General features: G+C 47.2%; 1 protein-coding gene across 1 annotated transcript in view; it reads right to left on the bottom strand.

The window, feature by feature from the left end:
- CYYR1 (cysteine and tyrosine rich 1) overlaps positions 1-22,712 on the bottom strand; it is a 247,565-nt gene that overhangs the window by 7,750 nt on the left and 217,103 nt on the right. Inside the window, exon 3 of the mRNA XM_086933261.1 lies at positions 3,111-3,268. Coding sequence (XP_086789387.1) covers positions 3,111-3,268 — 158 coding nt within the window. The remainder of the gene's footprint in view (positions 1-3,110; positions 3,269-22,712) is intronic.

Genomic DNA, 22,712 nt, shown 5'->3' with positions numbered 1-22,712 from the left:
CGATTTATGCAGGTTTTCTGGTGTCACTGTAAAAATCAGCCACAAAATGGGTTTGTATTTGTCTCTCTTTTTTATGTTAATGCTTTGCTTTTACCTCTTTGTGCATTTTTCTGCAGTTTTTAAATAGTGCAATCTCAAAACAAAGTTATTATATTGTTTTTTATGAGCACCTGTTACATCACACAAGGATAGATTCTTTTTTGAGGGACAGGAAGATTCAGTGATTTGTCCAGAATCACAGGATGTTGAGCCGAAGCTAAGACTTGAACCTAGTTCTCCAGTTCCAAATTCGGTAGCTCTGGTGTAAGGTCACACCTTTGGTAGAGCAGAGGGTGGCAGGCAGAAGCCATATGAAAGCTCGGCTCGATATGGCTTGAAGTTCCAACAGGACCTCGAGCTGATCTAGAGTCAGGCTTCAGGAGCGAGCCTAGCTCTAACTTTCAGAGTCTCGCCCACCCCTCTTTATTAAAGTAGCGATGGAGCTTTCCTAATTACAGGTAATTTTTGATGCAATAACTAAACCGTAATCAGAACAGTGTGAATTTGTCTTTGCACATCTACAATAGACCTCTGTGTACTGTATAAATATATGTTCTGGTGTAGCCAGGGCTTTAAGTGGGATGTAAAAAATGAGGGGTGTCTAAAAGGGGTGTGACTGATAACCTGGGGGGGTCTCTAAAAGGGGCGTGGCCGATATAATTAGGGCGTGGCTTAAACAGTAAGCTAAAAATCTGTGCTCAACATAGCCTGCTGCCTGACTAGTATTTTGCTGCTTATGTCTTTGCATCCAGATATATAATACAACAAGTAAAATTACAATTGCAACAAGCCAGGACTATTGTTTTGCCAATGGTTGTTAGTTGCATAAGATAAATGAGCAACAACTATGTCTTTCTTGTATAGAATATTGAAAATACTTCAGTTCTGAAATGATGAGACAAAGAACTGTAACGAGTCTCTTTGAAGTTACATCAAAGGCAGTGAAGGTTGGCACTGTTGCAGAGTTAATATTTTTTTCATACTGAGGATGAAGCAAAAATGGAGTAGCCCGATATGGACCCGTCTCAGCCCCTGCTTTTAAGAACTGCTGGTGCTAAGCACCGGCAGGACCCGGCACACTAAGCCCTGGGCGTAGCTAAATGCTGGTCATAGTTCCATGCGCTATATTCCAATCGAGTTTAGGTTGCACAAATTGTTTTAAGTGTTTTTCCCTATAAAAATGGCGTTAGAATAAGACTTAACTGACTTTTCATTATAAATATTTTTCTGGGCTGATGTTAACTTTTCACTTTAGACAGACCCCCCAGGATATAGCGGCATGGATTAGCAAATTTAGCGGCACAAATATGGAAATTTAGCTGCACAAATATGGAAATTTAATGGCATTTTGCAGCACTTTATTTTGCAATTCATGCCTCCGGAGCCTGCCACACACTGGGCACGCGGCGGGGCTGTCCTGGTATTTTAAAAAAAAATGGTTGTTGGGTCAGCCTGTGTTGTCACATTGCATCACAACTCACATGCACCACTTCCCTTTTTTCTTTTTTACCCCAACTGCAGTGAAGTAGAAGTTGTGGATTGTTTTTATTTGTATAGTTGCATCCCCTTAAGCCCTAGTGATATACCGGATGTCTTTTTTATGTTATGATTGCAGAGGCAAATTGGCTGAAAACGTCTGTGATACCATTACATTACCCCAAGCCTATCCTGTTGAGATGATATATTGGCCGGCCACTTCATTTTTTGTTAAAACGTCCCCCTTGGATACCAAGTTATATGTTGGAATAGCTCTCTTGAAAAGATGTTTCGAATACGTAACTCTGCGACTTTACTGATTCTTCCGAAAATATGGGTTATCAATTTGTTCAGATTGGGGCCTCCTTACAAATTGTCTTCCTTCTTTACTGTTATATACTGTGGACTACTTATACATTAAGGGGGTCCTCAAAGGGCCCTGGTGAAGGGGGCATTTATCATCCTTATTACTATAAAAGATTCCTTCCTCCAGTCTGAGCAATTCTTTACCATTGTCATCATCTAGTGATGTTGGACATGGCTAACTGAGAAACTACTAATGCTCTCCATGCTCAGTTCACCTGCTCATGATGGAACCCAGAGGCATGGTCATGTCACAGTGATTTCACCCATTAAGGACATGTCGATTTGCAGCAGGGTGGTTGAGGAGAGCTGGTGGTCAGGTGTTTTTCAGAGCTTTTTCTCCTTCCGAGTGTTTCACTCAGAGTAGGAAACAATGAGACCACCAGAGGGGACAATCGTTTTATTTAAAAACTTGTAGCAACGAAATTCCACGGGCCCATTCACTAATCTTTCTCACATCTTGAATGCCCAAGTATTGTTCCATCCTTTGTGTTCCATAACTGTGCATCGATTACTTCTGTGTAGTACAGCAGTTCTCACCATGCTGCTTCATTCAAACTAGGCAATGAAACTTTAGAAGAGCGCAAAACTACTGCACCAGACTAGATGAAAGTAATACTTGTTCATATGCAAGCTGGGCCCCCCCCATCTGAAGACCTCTAGCGGACTCCGTCCCTGCCCCGTGCTCAGTAGGGGTCCCTTACTCATGACACCACAAACAGTGATGATCTGATGTGAGAAGTATACAAAGTACCCCACATACAGAGCCCCTGGATAGCGGAGAACCTTCACCTGAACCTTAACTCCCTCTGAGGATCTCTGCCTTAGATTAGGGGCACCACTGAGGTCACGTCTCCTGTCACTGAGCTCCCTTCCTACTCATAGTCAACCCTCTCTAGTACCTCCTACACACCTTAGCGACGCACTGCCGACCAGTATCCAGTCAATTGTGGCATGGACTGATACTTTGCCTTCGTCGATGGGGCTATCAGCCAACACCTTTGTGAATGACTCCATCCCTCAACTTGCCACCAGCAAAGCCATACATGCAATGTTACTTTCACCGGAAATGGAGAAGCGCCAATTTCGGTAGTACTTTTGTAAAAATGTTGCATTTTTACAAAAGTGCCGATTTCGTGGCAAACCGCGAAATTGCGAAATCCTGGAGAGTCTGTTTAGATTGTTCTAATTGTAACACATCTTTTCCGAGGCAGTGAGAGAACTTTACTCACCAGGGTATCCGCTAATGGCGTTTATGTGCGTGGTTCGGATGACACCCACACGGGTGCCGTGAGGGTTCTTCAAGCACATGCAGATGCAAATGGCGACTCCGGCAATCACTCCCATGATGAACACGATTCCAAACACGATGCCGGCTATCGCGGTCCCCCTGAAATACACAAAGAGACAGAAGTCGACATTGATTACTCGAGGTGTATGAAATCCTCTCACTTTTGAATGAGCAACCACCTGCACCTACTCATTCGTGGACAAAGAACACTGCAAACAAAAAGACAACATAATGATAACCCCAGTGGCTGTTGGTGACATTTGAAAGTGGTGGGGCGTAAAAGGATAATCATACTGCACCATAGCAAGCAAGCGTAGCGAGGCCACCGAGGTTCAGAGCTCCTCCTGTTCTTTGATGCATGATGCATCTAACGTGAGTTCGCAATGTTCGAGGGTCAGTGGGCAGGGGCGTAGGAGACACTAAAATTCTGGGGGGGATAGGGACAACCTTGTGGACTTTCCAGTGACCCTATACAAACCACTGCCCGTTAAACAAATACAATCGCATACATTCGAAGTGAAATATTGAGAAAAGCAGGCATGTTGTCACAGTTTTCATGTATGCTTTATTGTTATTTACATTCATATAGTAATCAGACCAAATGATAAAGAACCATGTATATGAATCTTGCTGCACCAAGCAAACATAGGTCGCTGACTTAGGGAGGGGGCGTCGTGTTTGCAAGTGCATTATGATTTGAAAAGTACCTGCTGCTGCATTCCTGGTCTCCAGCATTTTTCAGGCAAAAATAAAAATGTGAAGATAACTTTGGTGATTATTGTTCCTTATTGAGAGAGATCGAAGGTCTGTCTAGTGGAAGTTTTGACTCTTGGTAAGGTAGACACAGTGGGTTAATATGCCTGCTGCAAAGAATGTGTAGCACGCAGATCACAAAATGCATATCATGTAAATTGGTCAGTGAGTTACTGCTTTTGTCTGAGAGATTATTTTGGTATTTGCAGTTTATAAGGTAAAATCCTAACATTGAACAGTGAGCTATTAACAGTCATCAAAGAGCTGCATGAAAACTTCAAGGTATAGATTAGAACATTATGATTTTTCCCCAGTCTTTCCTTATCCTAAAGTTGGAAAATGGGTTCATTAGGATAGAAATCAACTCTGATTATTAAAGAGAACCCCCCAACCATGGTGTTATGTTTTAAATTCTGAGTTTGTGCTTCTTTAGTGTTGCAAAGCCATCCTGTGCCCTCCCCAACGTTTTGCTGACTGGTACTGGTGGTACCTGACTCTGACTGACCCTGGCCTCTGCCTGAACAGGCACAGGGCCAGTGCTATTCTGAAAGAGACACTTAAAGATACTGTGAAACACCTACATACACTAGGGTGCACTATGGATTAGGGTACCCCTATGATTGGCATGACCTCTCCTATAAGGCCCAGTCCATAATAGGGCAGGGCGATTAGAACTACCTTTAAGTCCCTAGAATATAATAGGGCATGGCAGTCAGAGGCCAGCAGCCCTTTCTGTGTTTGCATGTGTGCACCCCTGAAGCCTGAGGTCAGTTTAAAAGTAGCCCTGTGTTGGAGGACTGCTTTTAAAATGCTAATTGTGCCCAATCACAACTTTTGGATTTGGGGAACTTATAAATTGATCAACTACAACGCTGGGGCAAAATTAAGTTAAGTGGAAAAATGTTTTCAACTTAACTATGGCTGTATCATATTTGCCACATAATACACCATCTGCTGCATAATCTATCAATTCGACCCAAAACAATTTTGTAGCTCAAACGGATCAAAAATTACTAAAAGAAATGTGACTTATGTTCTGTGAAGTGCAGGGCCCTTCGCAAAGTTTGACTGGTCACCTTTCCCTCTGCTGAATTTGTATGTTACACAGGTACTAATGAGGCAAAAGCTTTGCAGAGGCTGTTAGTATGTATAAATATGTTAAAATAATAAAGTATCATAAAATGCACCGCATCATACTGCAGCCTTTTTATTGTTGCATCATTTAGTCAACACTGCAACAGAATTTTGGCCTCCATTGCTGCATAACTCCCGTGGCCCAAAAGAAGGCTGCACATGTTAAAAGTGTTTGCGCATGAAGCAGAGACCATGAAATTTGCAAACTTAGGGGCTGATTACGAAGGCAGGCGGACTTCAGTCCGTCCACCATCAAATCGGGGAATGGGACCGCTGGCCTTCAAGGTGGCGGCCCCACGATAGGCATTACAATGCAACCGCCACTATCTTTTACATTGCAGCAGGTGCTGCTGGCTGCATCATCTGCTGCAATGTAAAAACTGACATGTTACATATATCACTGCACTACGTGGCAGGCACAATGCGGTGCCTGCCACATGGTGCAGTGATATGTAGGGGGGCTTCTTAGATGCCCCCCAGGTCCCATGTTTGGGGGCTGGGGGAAAGGGGCCCGCTATGGGCCTCCAATGTCCCTTTCCACCAAAATTTCATGGTGGGTGAACTGCCATGGATAGGCTGGTGGGTAAGGGGTATTGTAATCCTTACTGTAGTGCCTGGTAGATACCACCAGCATTGTAGGAACCACGAGCCCCTCCGCCGCACTGGCGGGCCCAAGGAGCCAGTCGGATGCGTGGCGGTTGGTCTTTCCGACCACCAGGGAACCAACCGCCATTGTAATATGGTTGGCATAGATGCAGTCACCGATGCCGGTGGGACCGCCACTGACGGGTTCCACCTCCATTATAATCACCCCCTAAATTTGGTGTGCATGCAAATCCTACATTGCCAACCCCTGGCAAGTGTGGCTCAATGATTAGAGTGGCAGACCCTGATGCAGAGGTCTAGCCCGGGACCAGGGTTCAATTCCCCACCTTGGCGGGTCTTGGGCTCAAAATTCCACGGACCTGATAATTCTCGCCTCTGTGCCTATTCCAATCATGGAGTCCCACTCTGCAACTCTGGGCAATAGCTTGCTTAATCTCCACAACGGCCCCCACAACGCTAAGGATGCCTGGCCTCCACCTTGGGGGTGCCCAGGAGCGGAAGCCTCACAGGGAAAGCCAGGATGGGTTCCACAGCGGTATTCGTACAAGCGCCTTGAGACGCTTGCGGGTGAGTATTGCGCTATACAAGTATCAATTTACTATTTTTACAATTTACCACTACTGCAGAAAAACGGCCAATCGAGGAACCAATGGATGCGGTGGACTGGCCTCAAGGATCTTGTGACCTCAGTGACAGTCACTGTCAATCTAGGGTAAGCTTCTTCGTATGCCTGCTCGCAAGACTGGATGTGAACTGCAGTATGGATTGTGGTGGACAGACCTTCAAGGTTAACTCACACTTGCCACCGTTAGGGTCCACCTGCGGGTGCTAAGACACCAGGGCTTCGAAAGTCTATCGGTCCTTCTAAGGAGTAGCATCGGAATGAGCTCAGTCAGGAGTGCGGTCTGGTGGACTGGTCATGAAGGCTGAAAATGGTGCGCCAGTTCCAAATTCAGCAGCTCTGGCCAGAGTGCCACATCCTCTCCCACACTGAAGACCATAGTGCCCCACTGAGAAAAACTTGCACTGCCTTCAGCTACAACTCAATTGTGCTGCAACTAAATTCAAGTTACGCACTAGACAACAGTAAAATGCTGCCTGAAAATAAATGAAGAACACCCTGAAAAAAGCAAACACTCATAAGGAATGCAAGAATAAGCAAATCATGTGAAATGTATTCAGGAACAACATGGTTACCTTAACAGTTTTAAACTAATTTTTCAGAAATGTAAGTGACTTTTCCTGAAAAATTCAGGACATGGCTACAGGACCAGGGAGGGACCCGTTTCAATGTCCATTGCTTATATCCTTTCAAAATGTAAGCAGTTTGGTTTAAAAAAAAATCACATCCCCGAACACAGAGCCGCAGAGCACATTTTATAAGCTAAAGTAATTAAAACATTTGAAAACGATTGTATTAAACATTTCCACTTGACCCATCAACCAGGTATTGCAGTCCCTTTAGGAATGGTTCACTTCCCCACCATGGGAAAACAATGCTGTTCAAAGAAAGAAGAAAAAAGAGAAAACGCTTTCACTGGCAAACTCTGTAAAGTGGTTCTAATATGTGTGGATGTAAATAACAATCTGACCTGTCTGCTGACCACTTTGTATTGCTTAATTTAGGTATTTCATTTTTTTTCTCTCCGTCCCGAACTTTTCTTTGGAATTATAAAACGGTCAGTAAATGAGGAAATATCCAGCCAAAGTGGCCGCCTATTTTGGATCCATTTCACAGAGAAACAAATAAAGAAAAAAGGAGATGCAAGAGAGAGTACATAAGAGCTCTTGAAATCAGAACTTAAGCAGGAGCGAGACAGAGACAGAAATGGGTATGAAGGAAAAGAGACAGTTTGTTTCCCCTTCTCTGCCCTTCCCAGAACGCCTAGCCTTCCTGCAGCATAACAGCCTAGCCTTGCTGCAGCATAACAAAGGGCAGAGGGCGGGTGGCCTCTTTGACTCCAGGCAGGTCAAGTGCAGGGCCATTAGGTAGCGCTTTCACGCGCTAATGGCCCTGCCACAGACAGGAGAGAGAGGGGAAATTCTTTTGTCCCCCTCGTCCCCCCCACCCTTGTCCCCCGTTTCCCCCCACTCCAAAATCTGGGGGGGATATGTCCCCCCCCCCCGTCCCCCACACTTCCTACGCCCATGTCAGTGTGCAAGCGTTTTGTAAGAGGTGGCCAATGTCAATCCATGGATTCCCAAAATGTGCCAGAGTTTTGCCACCAACAAGCAAGGGTCAGCATTTTGCCAGAGGCGGGCTGATGGGCACCATCACACCAACCGAGCATATTCTGCATGCGCACAATATTTTGGCCTATGCATTTAATTGACAATTCAATAAAGTGACTGGCATTTCCTCTGGGCCAACACACAAGCCCTCCATCTGTCTCTAAGCCTCTTCATCCCACTTTTTCTCCCCTCCCTTTTAGTGTGAAAGGAACTGGGACCTACACAATGAGACTGAAAATAACAAGACAGCCTGCCTAATGTGTGGCCCACGTAGCAGACTGAGAAAAATTAAGGCCGTAGGATTACTGCTTGGTGTGTGGGGTGGAGGGGGGGGGGGCGAGGGGGGATGTAGGGGGGACACAGTGGTCATGTCATGTGCAAAGAGGCATGAGGATGACCTAATGCCAGTTCTGGTATTTCACCAACAGTGCCAAGGCTGCTGGAGTTGTGGTTTCCCATTTACCCTTTTGAGCAAGAGCCTACAAAATTGGAGAGTTGGAATGAAAATTAAAATTAATTCTTAAAGTTATAAAGTGGCCAGTTTACGACTATGAGGAAGAGAGGCAGTCACTGTCCAGTGAAGCTGACATACAGAAGTAGCCCTAGCCACTGAGTATACACAAACGAAAACAGCAGAGCAGACGCAAAAGCAAAGCAATCACAAAGCAGAGTGCAGACATACAAGTAGGCGCACAGCGGTTGTCACAGAGCAGAAGCACGCAAGCAGGAGGTACACATGCAGATAAGCAGCACCCGCGGAGACAGTGACATTGCAGAACTTAGTAAACACACCAAACACTCACATACAGTACCCACAGACTGTGAGAGCAAACAGTACAGACATCAGGTTGTGCGGTGTCGGTGGGGGCCACAAAAAACAATGACAACATCACACACTACAGGTGGCGGGAATGGGCTGGAAATAAACATCATCATGGAACACCATGAATCATGGTGTCGTGATTTGGACACAAACATGGGGGGCCAGGGTTGAGCGGTGTGACACGAGTGACGTGGAGTCAGGCACTAACCTTGTGCTAAGCAGCTCAGTGCTCACAGTCACTCACTCTTCTAAGTTCTTCTATGCGTCGTTGTCACTGACAGTCACACAGGGAGTCGCTGTCTGTCAAAGGATCTCAAGTCGACTGCACGTGCTCTCGTGCAGAGAAGAGGAGGAAGGGTGACTGGCCAGCCCAATGTGTGCAGCAACGGCAGAATGACCAATCACTGCATGGCTTAACAATAAGCCATTACAGTGATTGTTTAACAACAAGGGGTGGTGATGGACAGAGTCTCTGAATTAAGCAGAATACTCTCACCCAGTCAAGAGATCAGGGCTAGATCCAACACCATTTTTTAGCTCACTGCACCATCCCAGCTCAGAACCTGGCTATATGCAAATTAGTCTGTTCCTGTCCCAGTGCATGATGGGAACAGGGCAAACCAAACTACCAAGCCAATTCTTACACTGGGAAGGAAACAAGCTTCCGGGGACCGGTTTCTGGCATTTCAGCCGTCGTCGGCCCGGCTTGCTTGAATCCTGATGGTGCAATGAGCAAGGGACTCACATCTGAGTATACCCTTCCACGCTTATGGTGGACAAAATATTTAACAACAAGGGGTGGTGATGGACAGAGTCTCTGAATTAAGCAGAATACTCTCACCCAGTCAAGAGATCAGGGCTAGATCCAACACCGTTTTTTTAGCTCACTGCACCATCCCAGCTCAGAACCTGGCTATATGCAAATTAGTCTGTTCCTGTCCCAGTGCATGATGGGAACAGGGCAAACCAAACTACCAAGCCAATTCTTACACTGGGAAGGAAACAAGCTTTCGTGGACCGGTTTCTGGCATTTCAGCCGTCGTCGGCCCGGCTTGCTTGAATCCTGATGGTACAATGAGCAAGGGACTCACATCTGAGTATACCCTTCCACGCTTATGGTGGACAAAATATTTAACAACAAGGGGTGGTGATGGACAGAGTCTCTGAATTAAGCAGAATACTCTCACCCAGTCAAGAGATCAGGGCTAGATCCAACACCGTTTTTTAGCTCACTGCACCATACCAGCTCAGAACCTGGCTATATGCAAATTAGTCTGTTCCTGTCCCAGTGCATGATGGGAACAGGGCAAACCAAATTACCAAGCCAATTCTTACATTGGGAAGGAAACAAGCTTCCGGGGACCGGTTTCTGGCATTTCAGCCGTCGTCGGCCCGGCTTGCTTGAATCCTGATGGTGCAATGAGCAAGGGACTCACATCTGAGTATACCCTTCCACGCTTATGGTGGACAAAATATTTGTCTCCTTTCTGGTGAAGAATTGGCTTGGTAGTTTGGTCGGCCCTGTTCCCATGATGCACTGGGCCAGGGACAGACTAATTTGCATATAGCCAGGTTCTGAGCTGGGATGGTGCAGTGAGCTAAATAACGGTGATGGATCAAGCCCTGATCTTTGGACTGGGTAAGAGTGGTCTGCTTAATTCAGACACTCTGTTCATCACCACCCCCTTTTCTGAATCATTACAGCGATTGGGCATTGCTATGTTGGACGCTGACAACCAAGCAGGCAGACTGACTACATGCGGGTCGGGAGGCAGCAACAGTAGCCAATCCTGACGCTGCTCTCTTCAGATGAGAGATGCTCTCTGAAGAGCGCAGCGTCAGGATTGGAGCGAGCAGGCAACGAAACCGCCCATTTTGTAACCACTGGGGTCTGTGGTTTTAGGCAAACCCCCAGTCACCCTGTGCTTGCTTTCCAACGGCCACTGTGCGCATGTTGGGTTCCTAGCCACAAAAAGGCAGCCGGTCAAACCCAACATGCGCATTGCGCACACCCGCAAATATTGTGCATTGGCAACATTATTGCCAACAACAAAGCTTCTTATGGGACTTGACAGACAGTGCAGGGCAGGCTGCCGGTAATGTCACGTGACGGAGTGCCGCTTTAAATTAATACAATTTTAACATTGAAAGTGTATTAATTTAAAGCAGCGCGCTCAATAAATTGCCCAATAATTATTAGAGGGCCAGCGCCCCAACGCCCAAACGGTAAAACCGCCACTGGATAACCCCCATGATGAGACCGTTTTGGCCTCCTGCAATCACTAATCAGTAGGATAAAATTTCACATTTAAACACCAACACTACTAACAATGCTTATTATGTTGCAAATTATAAACAAAGTAGGTTTCGAAGAATAAGAGCTGCCAGCTAAAAGAACAAGCATTTGCAATGCAATAGGTCTCGCATTTACACGACTTTGAGCTATTGTAAATGACAATGCCTTTTATTTATGTTTTAAAAAACGAAACATAAATAAAAGGCATTGTTATGGACAATGCCCATAGCTCAAACTTGCGTAAACGTGAGACCTTTTGCATTGCAAATGCTTATTCTTTCAAGTACTGATAATCAAAAAGGTCCACCTCGAAGAGGGTCAGTGTATATCCTGTTGTTTCTGGAATACACACAGTGTGTTAAAATACCCCTCGCACACCAAAAGGACCCTTGGTGTCATGCTTCATCATCGGGGTCTACCCGCCCGGCTGCCGGACGGGGCAGTGCTGCGACAAGCGACTACGCTGGAGCACCTTTTAAATGTGGGTGCTATGTGAGTGAATTGGAGTGAGTGTCAGTAGGGTCAGGGGTGATAATGAAAAGTGATGTTAAAAAATACCTGGCGTAGTGATAGAAAAAACTGTTTAATAAACACTGGCTGGTATTATTAAAAAAATTAGTGATGTCGGAAAGGTTAAGCGGGTTAATGGGCTTACTTTCCTGTGCGGGTCAACATGTTTCGGGGCGCCATGCCCCTTCGTCAGGACCGGGGTCAGATCCCCCTGTCACTCACTAATGTCTCTCCACAATAAAAAGTGTATGTACAAAAAAGTGTAGTGGTGATCTTATTTATCAATGTGTATAGATATACATTTTATATTAACACAATTCCCTTGCTAATGCTAAGATACTGATGTAGTATACTTAGGAAGGTGAGGAACAATGGCCCATGAGCCAACTCTAGACAGAAGGGTATTTGAGGGTCCAATCAGCCCCCAGCCTTGTTGTGCTTCCTCCTCCGTCCGTGGCTTCCGTGATAGTCAATCACGGAAGGGGCATGGCGCCCCGAGACATGTTGACCCGCACAGGAAAGTTATCACCCCTGACCCTACTGATATCTTTACATGGCCAATCTAGGTCATTCTGAGGCACTGTCATCATCGTCAAGCTTTGGAGGGTCACAAATATTACCATGAAACTAATTCCAGGCCCCCCATATTTTCTCCCATTTCTTGGGACACCCACGATGTATAAACACCGACTTTTCTGCCACCATTATTTCATCCATATCCCTACACCACTTACGGAGGGTAGGTAGCGCTTCCGAGCCCCACAATAAGGCAATATTATGTTTTGCCACCATCATACCCAGCATTACCCAGTCTTGTTGCCGGTGATTCAATTGGTTCCCATACATTCAACAAACAGCGCCGAGGTTCTGGCATCAGGGAGATGTTTATAGTTTGGGAAATCGTACGCATAACTGCTGCCCAATACATCGCTACATGACTACAGTCCCAGATGGTATGATAGAATGTCCCTCGTCCCCGCAGTGTCGCAAGCAATATTTATGGAAGGCAGACCCTATTTTGAATAATGTCATTCTAGTGTAGTATGTGCAATGTAATATTTTGAGTTGAACCAGTTTCAACCTGGAGGGTATCGCCGTTTCTCTGGGAGACGAAAGGGCCTCCTGCCATTCGGATTCATCAAAATAACCCACTTCACTGGACCATTTCTGTTTCAGCGTGGACGTCAAGTCAGGAAGGTTATTGATCAATTTCCGATAGGTCAAGGAAGTGGCCCTATCTGACATGTGTTCCGTTAGAAGTCTGTCTTCTAGAGGAGAGGACTCCTGTAGATCGGCACCTGGAGGTATGACCGACAGGAGTGCATGTTTAATTTGAAGGTATCTGAACCTCTCATTTTGTGCCATGTCATAATGTGTTTGGAGGTGGGAGAAATCTACCATCTTTCCTCCCTTCCAGAGGTCACCTACCACTGAAATGTCAATGGCATCCCAGTTCTGAAATCCTTTACTGTTACGAAGGATTCCTAATCTGTAGGAATCCCACAGCGGTGTCATTAGTGTGATCGTCCCCGAGCATTTAAGACGTCTATTCGCTTTATACCAAAGGTGTACTGTGTGTTGCATGGGACCGAGTAGCTCTGTGGTCATACGACGACTATACGAATTACCCAGCAGGCCTCTGCCCTCCAAGCTCTATCTGTCAGCAAGATATGCCGGGTCGGTTTGTGGAGCGTGCAACCAGAAGTTAATCTGCTTAAGATGGGCTGCCCAGTAATATAACTCTACGTTTGGAAGCGCTATACCCCCATCATACCAACTCTTTGTTCACTTATCTTGTGCAATGCGCGGCGGTCTCCCATCCCACAAAAGAGTGGTAAAGGTTGCAGCTATAATTCGAAAATAAGAGTCAGGGACCAGAAATGGCGTATTCTAAAGGACATATAAAAATCGTGGGAGCGCCATCATTTTATACAAGGCCGCCTTACCCAAAAGCGTAAGAGGGAGAGTTCGCCAGACCCTAACGTCTCTTCGAAACCGCGCTAGATGGGGAGCAAGATTCATATCGTAAAATTCGTCCGAGTCGGACGTAATATAAATACTGAGGTATTTGAACGCTGTCGCAGTAGGTCGCAGGGGGCAACTCAAGGGTAAAATAGGGGGAGGACCGGTCAATACACGGAGAATGGACTTGGACCAATTGATATTGTAACCTGACACCCTACCAAACTTTTCACAAACATTCAGCAATTCTAGGATGGATTTATTGGGGGAGGTGAGGTACAGTAAAATGTCATCCGCAAATAGGGAAATGCGGTCCTCCCACGTATTGGTCCAAGAAAATCCCTTAATAGAGGGTTCCCATCTAATCCATATTGCGAGAGGCTCAAGAATCAGCGTGAAGAGCAGCGGGGATAAAGGACATCCCTGCCTCGTGCCGCATCCAAGCGGGAAATCTCCATTGGCAGCGACATGCGCTAAGGGTTTGTTGTAGAGGAGGCGAATCCAAGCACAGAATTTCGGACCGAAGCCCATATGGCGGAGCACCGCGAAGAGGTAAGGCCACTCCACCGTGTCAAATGCCATGGTGGCGTCTAAGGAGAGGATGACGGATGGCTCCTGGATATATGATGTGCGAGCCAAGACCACATGGAGCCTGCGCAAGTTAAGGGCCGTGCTGCGGTGTGGCATGAATCCAGACTGGTCCGGATGTACTAAGGAGGAGAGGTGGGGGGTCAGCCGCAACGCCAGTAGTTTGGCCAGAATCTTGGGTTCTGTGTTTATCAGGGAAATTGGACGGTAGGACGCACAGTCCCTTTCTGGTCTACCAGGCTTATGGATCGCAACTATAGTGGCGAGGCGTTGGTCCCTCGGCAACTCTCCCGCTTTGAGGCTAGCAAGAAACATCCCATGCAATAAGGGTGCAGTCATTTGTGCTGTCCTTTTATCCAGTTTCTACTTGGAGGCCATTAGGGCCGAGCGCCTTACCTGATGCAAGCGAGTAGGTTGCAGTTTGCAATTCTTCTAAGGTGATGTCTACCTCCAATAGGAGTGCCACTTCTGGAGAAAGTTGGGGGATTGTCAGATCTTTAATATAGTCATATGCCTCTTCAGACGTGTAGGACGCCCTGGGAGCATACAGTTGTTAATAATGGTCGGCCAGAATGTCTACTATTTCATCCGGCTTAGTGACCACGGAGCCCGTGGGAGACAACAGCTGTGCTATGACCCTATTCGCTCTTTCTTTCCTATCTAGCCAGGCTAGCATCTTCCCTGCCTTGTCACCCAGCTCGTATACCCTATGCCTAGTTGCTTGGAGGCCAGCTATCGCACTTTCCCGCTGATACGACACATATGCTGTTTGCTTAAGCTGAACCTCAAGGGTGGCGCTAAGTGACGGGCATGCCGCCTGTTCCGTTAGTGCAGTGTTGAGCTCCTCCTCTAGGTTATCTAATTCCACCCGCTGCGACCGTTTGTGACCTGTAATTGAGGCCAGTGCTTGTCCACACAGGACCACCTTATAGGCCTCCCAGAGCGTGCAAGGGGAGTCCACCAGACCAGCATTTTCTTGGAAGAAGTGTCTGGTAGTGACGGTGAGGTGTTTCATGATAGGGCCAACATGTAGAAAACCAGCGTGAAGCGGGAACATACGCCTACTGGAAGTCTGGCGATATGTGTACTTTAGCAGCAATGGAGAGTGATCTGATATGAAAACCAAAATCACAAGGGAGTTACCCTTCAACCGGAAAAGGGATGGGTTACAATGTCAACAAACAGCATGTTTCCCTTTTCCTCATTTTATCAAGGATAATGGTTTTTTAATAGTGATTACTGATTTGGCAAATAATGTACACCATGACCCAAATAGAATACTGATATTTTAACCATTTTTTCAATAAATCATTGAAATGTTAAACTCATGTGTGAGAATGTGCTCTTGTTAAAGAATTGTCCCAAAATAGTTTTGTACATTTGGTAACTCTCGCATTGACCATACTCATGTTGGGTGGGAAGGGCGCACTAAGATCTAGTGACCCATGAGGATCATTATCCTTGATAACGTGAGGAAAAGGGAAACCTACTGTTTGTTGAGTGATCTGATATGCCCCTAGGGCGGATAACTACTTTTTCTATTCCAGGCAAGCCATCTGCCGATATTAGAAAGCGATCAATGCGTGTATGACAGTTGTGGACTGGGGAGTAGAAAGTGTACTGCCTCTCGTCAGAGTGTGAGTCCCAAAGCATCCAAGAGACCAAGGAGGCGTCGCCCCCTATGAGCAGCGTTGCAGTAGGTAGTGTCAGCAAAAATGTTGTAAGAGCAGAATGAGTATGTGCATGGAGGGCCGGTAGGACATAAACGGAGACTAAATTAAACAATCGACTTTCCCATTTATATGTGAGCGCTGCAAATTGGCCCTGATCATCTTCACGTGTCTGTTGTATCACCAGCGGGAAATTCTTCCTGATAAGTATTCCCGTACCTCTAGAACATGAGGAAAACTCTGCATGGGCAACCATCTGGTACCCCCATCTATCCATAGCCTTGACTGTCGAGCCCGTTAGATGCGTTTCCTGCAGTAGGACCACCGCGGGGCCACAGCGCTTTAAATGTTGTAATACCAGACCTCTCTTTACCTTATCCCCAAGCCCACGGACATTCCAAGACAGTATCGCCAAGGCCGTGTGGGGAGCCTTAGGCTCCTGCGAAGTGTACTCAGCCATCAGTCAAATTAACAAGTGTCAACAAATGAAAGCCACTTTTGTTCCACAAGGATCCAACAATAAAGGAGAGTGATGTCCCAATAACATTGCATACAGCCAATTCAAAAGCGTCATGAGGAAATTGGTTAAACCTATGGAGTCGCCCCCATACCGCTGGCAAACTGTACCTGTCTCCCTGTCGTGTACACAGTATACATACTCCGTCGCATCCTGCCATGATGTGTACAAACAAAAAACTAAGAACTACCCTTCCCTGCTGTGTCGCCCCATCTTCCGCACCATCCATAATCAGAAACAGACCAAACAAAATAACAACGACGCCTCCCTGGTTCCCACCCTCCCTCCCTGCCGCCCTGCTCAATGGACCTTCAACTGCCCGCCTCCCCAACTCAGCAGAGTGCTTCTTACCCCCCCCCCCGAACCGTAGTACTTGCTTGTCCGGGGTGGAGGGTCCTCTGGGAGCACTAACCCTTCTCGCCCTCCAGGGCACGCCTCAGTCCAGTGTCCATAGCCAGCACAACCACAGTCGTACAAAACTGCATGCATCGCCAGGGTTCAGTCTGATGTCTTTGTGTCTCTAGCCTTCCCCCTCCGTCACCGGTCCCATCGAGTGTCCTTGGTCGGGACTTCTTGCTCGTTGACTTCCTTGACCGTCTCTTTCACCACGTCGGCGGTTATTTCTATTCCCACGATTAGTGCCGCCCACTGTCCGCCATCCTTCGAGCCAGTCGTATGCCGCTTCGGATGTCTCAAAGAACCATGTCCGGTCCTCAGCTACCACTCTAAGTCTTGCCAGGAAGAGCATGGAATAAGGCAGTTCCTGGTCACCCAGCGCCTTCTTAACTTCCAGAAAACTGCTCCTACGTCTGGACACTGCTGCTGTGTAATCCGGAAAGAAGGTGATTGTGGAGTTTTGGACTTTAATTGGTGGAGAGACTCTGGCTGTTTGCAGTATTACTTCCAGGTCACTGAAGTTGAATGGGCGAGCAATTATTGGTCGCGGGGGCGCCCCAGGTTTGGGACGGCCTCCGGGCACCCTGTGGGCTCTCTCCACTGAAAAGAAGCTGGAGAGAACTTTAGTTTGTAGCCGGGTTTTGACTAAGGCTACCAGCGGAGGTCGGCCCGTACTGTGCATGCCTCTGAAGTAGGGGGTGTTGGGCGCCCTCCGAGACTTGAAGCGTGAGGGGCAGCAGTAGGGCGGGGGGAAACGTGTCGGCAAACTGCCCTCGTCCCGCAAACGATGTCTCTTGCCTCCGATCTCAGCCCTGTGATGCGTTCAGTGTTCAGGTGGCTCTCGGGCGGTTCACGCCTTTATGCGTGGTGCATCCAGAGCAGTGCTTCCCCCGTAGTCTCTCCCAGGAGGCGCTAAGTATCACGTCAGCTGGGTACAGCAGCGGCCGCCCCCGGAGCTTTGCAAGGCTGTCCACTTACTGTCACGCAGCCTCCTTTCCGCTGTCACTTCTCCGCTGCTATCTGTCGACGCCGCACCCGAACTTCTGGTCCGGGTTGCCAGCTAATCGAGACCCCGGTCTCTGCAGCTGGAGTAGGCCTCTGTCGGTCACACGCCGGATCCACCACTTCCCGGCTTCGGTTTTGTATCGGATTACCTGCGGTCGCCGCCGCTCGGCCCCCGACGTCGGTCCCAGCCCTTGGAGCGCCGTACTATCACGGATTATGTGTCGGATAGATAGGAAGGGTTATTCTACCCTCGGAGACTCTCTACTAGGCAGCCATTTCGCCCGGCTGCTAGCCACGCCCCCTCCCCTTTCACTTTTGTTGCATTGTGAACGGATCCAGTCGCCAGGGGAGTCTCGAGAGCTTGTACCAGGGTTTTTGCGGTGGGGTATCCCCATCTTCGGGGTTCTCCATCCCACCCTCAAGAAGTGGCAGTCTCTGTTCCAGAAGGCAGGTTCATGGTCCAGCCTCTGGCTCTCCCTTTAGAGTGAGAGACTGAGGGCGAGGGAGAGAGAAAGGCTTGCAGTGTGTCTGAGAGACAGACGCATCACACAAAATTCAAACTCTCTACCTCACAGAGACCGTGACAAGACAGGGATATACATATACTTACTGAGACACTCACTCAACTTACTGAGACGACACTCACATTCTGAGTACCCACTGGCACTCCATGAAGCACGCACTCGTACCTCACTGAAGAATGCTGCTCCTGAGGCACTCCCTCGCACCCTCCAAGGTACACTTTAGAGGCGCGTTTTCACACCCCTCTTGAGGCAGACTCTAGCACCCCCCTGAGGCAACCTCCTGGGGTGCACTCTCGCACATCCCTGAGTTGCACTCTTGCAAATCCAAGAGGCACCCTCACACCTCCCTGAGGTGCAGTCACGCACCCCCCTGAGGCGCACCACCTTGATGCGCACTCCCGCAACCCCCTGAGACACATACGCTTGCCTACCCCACGCGCTCTCACACCCGCTGAGGAACACACTTACACCCCCTAAGGCACACAACACTCCCACTTCATAGTACTGCTCATTCCTAAGAGACAGACTCACAACCATCCTGAGACAGCCACATTAACTGCCGCGAAACAAAGATGCCGGCAGAGAGAGTCAGTGGCAACACTTATACCCACTGGGGCAGTCAGTATTGCGCCCCCGTCCATATAAACGGACACCCCTGCAGCACCATTAGCCGGCAGAGATCTGTCCCTTCCCCACAACACTAACCAAAAGAGACCGAGACAGATCCACCAGAAGAAAATGACTGAGGGAGGCCGGTGGTGTGGAAGAGACTCCAGTGCTCTGAAGCATGTGTACTTTTGTATCAGGCTGTGGACTCCGGATACGTCTCAGCCATCCTTTGTGTACTTTGGGACCTGCCACGCGACTGCGTCCCCCATAACTTCAGTCATGTGACTAACAGGCCCCTCACTCCTTCAACTCAGCCACTGTCTCAATGAATGGCCCTTTACAGGAGTGGGTTAGACAGTGAGTGGTCGGAGGGAGGCGCAGGGAGAGAGAGTACAGGATACAGAGTAAGAGGATAGGGGACAATGCAGGCAGAGAGGGGTCTTGGAAATTGAGAGACGCATCCAAAAGCAAGATGCGAGCTGGGGAAAAGCGAGAGTGCGAAGCACAAGAAACAAAGAAGAATGAATATGGGTTATAGAAAGAGTGGTGTAGAAGAGCAGAAGGAGAGCGCTGGGGTAGGGGGTGTGAATTAAGAACTCACAAACGGCAGGGAAATTGACAAGACAGAGTAGGAGAAAGTGGCACAGGAGAGGGAAGCGAGTCGCTGAGAAACCGAGAGAAGGGGGGGCAGCGACCAGTCCTGCAGCAAAAATAGTGGCACACATTGCGCTTTCACTTTAACAATAGCTGCTACCCCACACAGCACTTGCGGGGTAGGGCAGCAGCTATTAAAGTGAAAGCGCGATCCAAAAACATAGTGCTTACCGACTAATGAAGGAGACCATGTAACGCCGTGAGTAAAAGATCCAGTTCTGATGGGCGGTCACGAAAGGAGATAGGGCAGTAACAAGGAGGGGCTAAGAAGCCTCATATTGAATGAGATGCCAGCATTTACCAAGGACAATGACACCAGCCAATGAAAAGTATGGGCGGGTTTTCCACTCCACTTCTAAAACAACATACCCTACTACACCATGCCTTGCAGAGCGAGCAGCGTATGCACTGCAACACTAGGCTCGAGCTAAAAATCTCACAGTGTGAGGCGGGGGTGGGGCGAGAAGTACCCAAAAGACACTTTTGCCCCATCGTCCTCCCCCCCAAAAAAAAAGAAAGGAAAGGAAAGAAAAAAGCTTGCTGAGGCTGATACCTTAATGGACGTCGGCAGTTCAAAGCCTCAGACAACAAACTGGAAATCCACTGTTTAAAGGGGTTTTCAGCTCATTTTCCCCGCTACCTTGAGATATCGGCTCCTCACTGGGTGACCGTGTAACCGCAGCCAATATCGAGTGTCACATGGTATCACCGTGTGAGTTGGCAGATCTGATGCCTTACATTAAAGAGGTTGTAAGCATAAGCACTTTTTGGAATATTAAATGTTTTGTAAGTTTTTGCATGTGCACCTTTTTCCATCAGCAAGCATGAAATAATATAATTTAATAATGCTTTCCAGACAGAAGTCATGTAAACTTTTACCTGAGTAGGCGGTGGAGGGGGGGGGGGCTGCTTTATACAACCCAGACACATGTGGAGTGGGCTTCCGATCTGCTCTACATAGAAACTTATGTATCATTACATATGTGGAAAAGACAGTCCTCTTTTATTCATTAAGCATATCCATAAAACAGCAACCGCCTATTGGTGTATGTTGGGTATCATTAAGTTTTGAAAAATAATTGACAAAATAAACTCATAAGATGCACAGATACAGAATACAGGGGTTTGGAAACAGATCTTCTTCCACCAATACTTGATTTCTGTAAAGTGGCCTTTAAATCTTGCTCTTATCTTGTTTGTTGTGCATTCAAAAGGCAGAGGTCAAATGTCTTCCAAGGAGCTCAGTGTTTACTTTTCTTTCTCAGACGTTAAAGTGAGAGGATTTATCTGACAATTCTGCTGGCTACTGAGGTTGTGCGTGAGGAAGGCTGAACAATGTTGTTTTTTTTCAAGCACACAACAAAATTTAAATGTCTGTAAATGAATTGTGCAGATATTTCAGAACATATCAGATTTAGAAAAGCACAAATTAAGTAAACTGTTTTGTTAATTCTGAAGTGTGGGGAAAACAAATATTTTAATACAATCAAAACAAATCAATACACTAAGTCATTACATTTGCACACAATCGTTTGTGCATTGTATACTTTTATAAGTAGAATTGTATGTCTGTTCAAATGTAATGGTCATTTCAATTGAAGATATGTTGTCTGTAAAGGCAGTGCGCTACCACACCATGCACACTCCACTTTGCTCCACTTCAATCTACTCTGCAGCACTCCACTCTACTCCATTCCACACTGCATCACTTCACTCTACACCAGTGCACTCTACTCCATACTACTCTACTATGTGCCACTACACTATCTGTCCCTGTGCTCTACACCACTCCACTCTGTGCCACTCTATTGTGCAACACTCTACTGTGCAACACTGCACTCTATGTCACTGCACTCTTCTCTGTACCACTCCACTCTATGCCACTCTAATCTACTTTTCACTCTACACCACTCTACGCCACTGTACTCTACTGTGCACACTCCCCTCTACTCTATGCCATTGAACTCAGGATCACTGCAATCCTACCTGTGCAACTCCACTCTGTGCCAATTCACTCCACACTGTGCCACTGCACTCTACACTGACGCACTCTACACCACTTTACTTAAAAACAATGCATTCTATGCCACTGGACTCTACGCCACTCTACTCCACTCTGCAACACCTCATGCCAATGCACTCTATACCCTTGTACGCTATGTGACTGCACTCTTTGCTTTGTTCTACACTACACCACTGCTCTCTACGCCAATCTACTCTGCACCACTCCACACCAATGCACTCTATGCCACTCTACTATACACCACTGCACTTTATAACAGTCGGCTCTGCAACACTGCACTCTATGCCATTGCACTCTACAACTCTGCACTCAAACTTGCACCACTCCACTCTACTCTACTCTTTGCCACTAAACCCTACACCATTCTTCTCTGCACCCTATGCCCCTACACTTTACTCTGCACCACTCCAAGCTATGCCACTGTATGCCCTTACCTGTATGCCACTACTCTACATTGCCCCAATCTGTGCCAATCCACTCTCAGCCACTTTAATCTACTCTGCACTACAGCACTCTACGACACTACAGTCTACACTGAACACTCTACTCTGAAACAATCTACTGTATGCCACCATACTCTACACCACTCTATTCCACTCTGCACCATTCCATTCTACACCAGTACAATCTACCCTGCACCCCTCCACTTTATTCTACGCTGCTGCACTCCACACCACTGCACTCCGCGCCAATGTACTCTACATCACTTTACTCCAAACCAATACACTCTGTGCCAATTTACTTTGTACCTCTACACTGAATGGCGACTATACTCTGTAACACTCTACTCTACGCCACTGTACACCATTTCACTCTACATCACTTTACTCTTCACCACTCTACACCAATGCACTCTACTCTACAACACTGCAGTCTCTGCCACTGTACTCTATGCCGCTCTACTCAGCACCACTCTACTCTGCACCTCCCTACTCTGTGCCACTGCACTGTACTCTGCACCACTCAACAAAACTCTACTGCACTCTACACCAATATGCTCTAAGTCACTCCGATCTACTCTGCATCACTGAACTCTATGACACTGCACTCTAGACCTCTACTCTACACCACTTTACTCTATGTCACTCTACATTCAGCCACTCTACTCTGCAAGACTGCACTCTCCACGACTGCACCCTATACCCCTCTACACCATTACGCTCATCGTCACTGTACTCTACACCACTCTATTCTACTCGGCACCACTGTACTCTACGCCACTGCTCTCTGCACCATCAACT

Source organism: Lissotriton vulgaris, chromosome 8 (assembly GCF_964263255.1).
Source record: "Lissotriton vulgaris chromosome 8, aLisVul1.2, whole genome shotgun sequence".
NCBI lineage: Eukaryota > Metazoa > Chordata > Amphibia > Caudata > Salamandridae > Lissotriton > Lissotriton vulgaris.
Note: the sequence above shows the minus strand (reverse complement) of the source record. Positions and strands in the feature narration are given on the sequence as shown.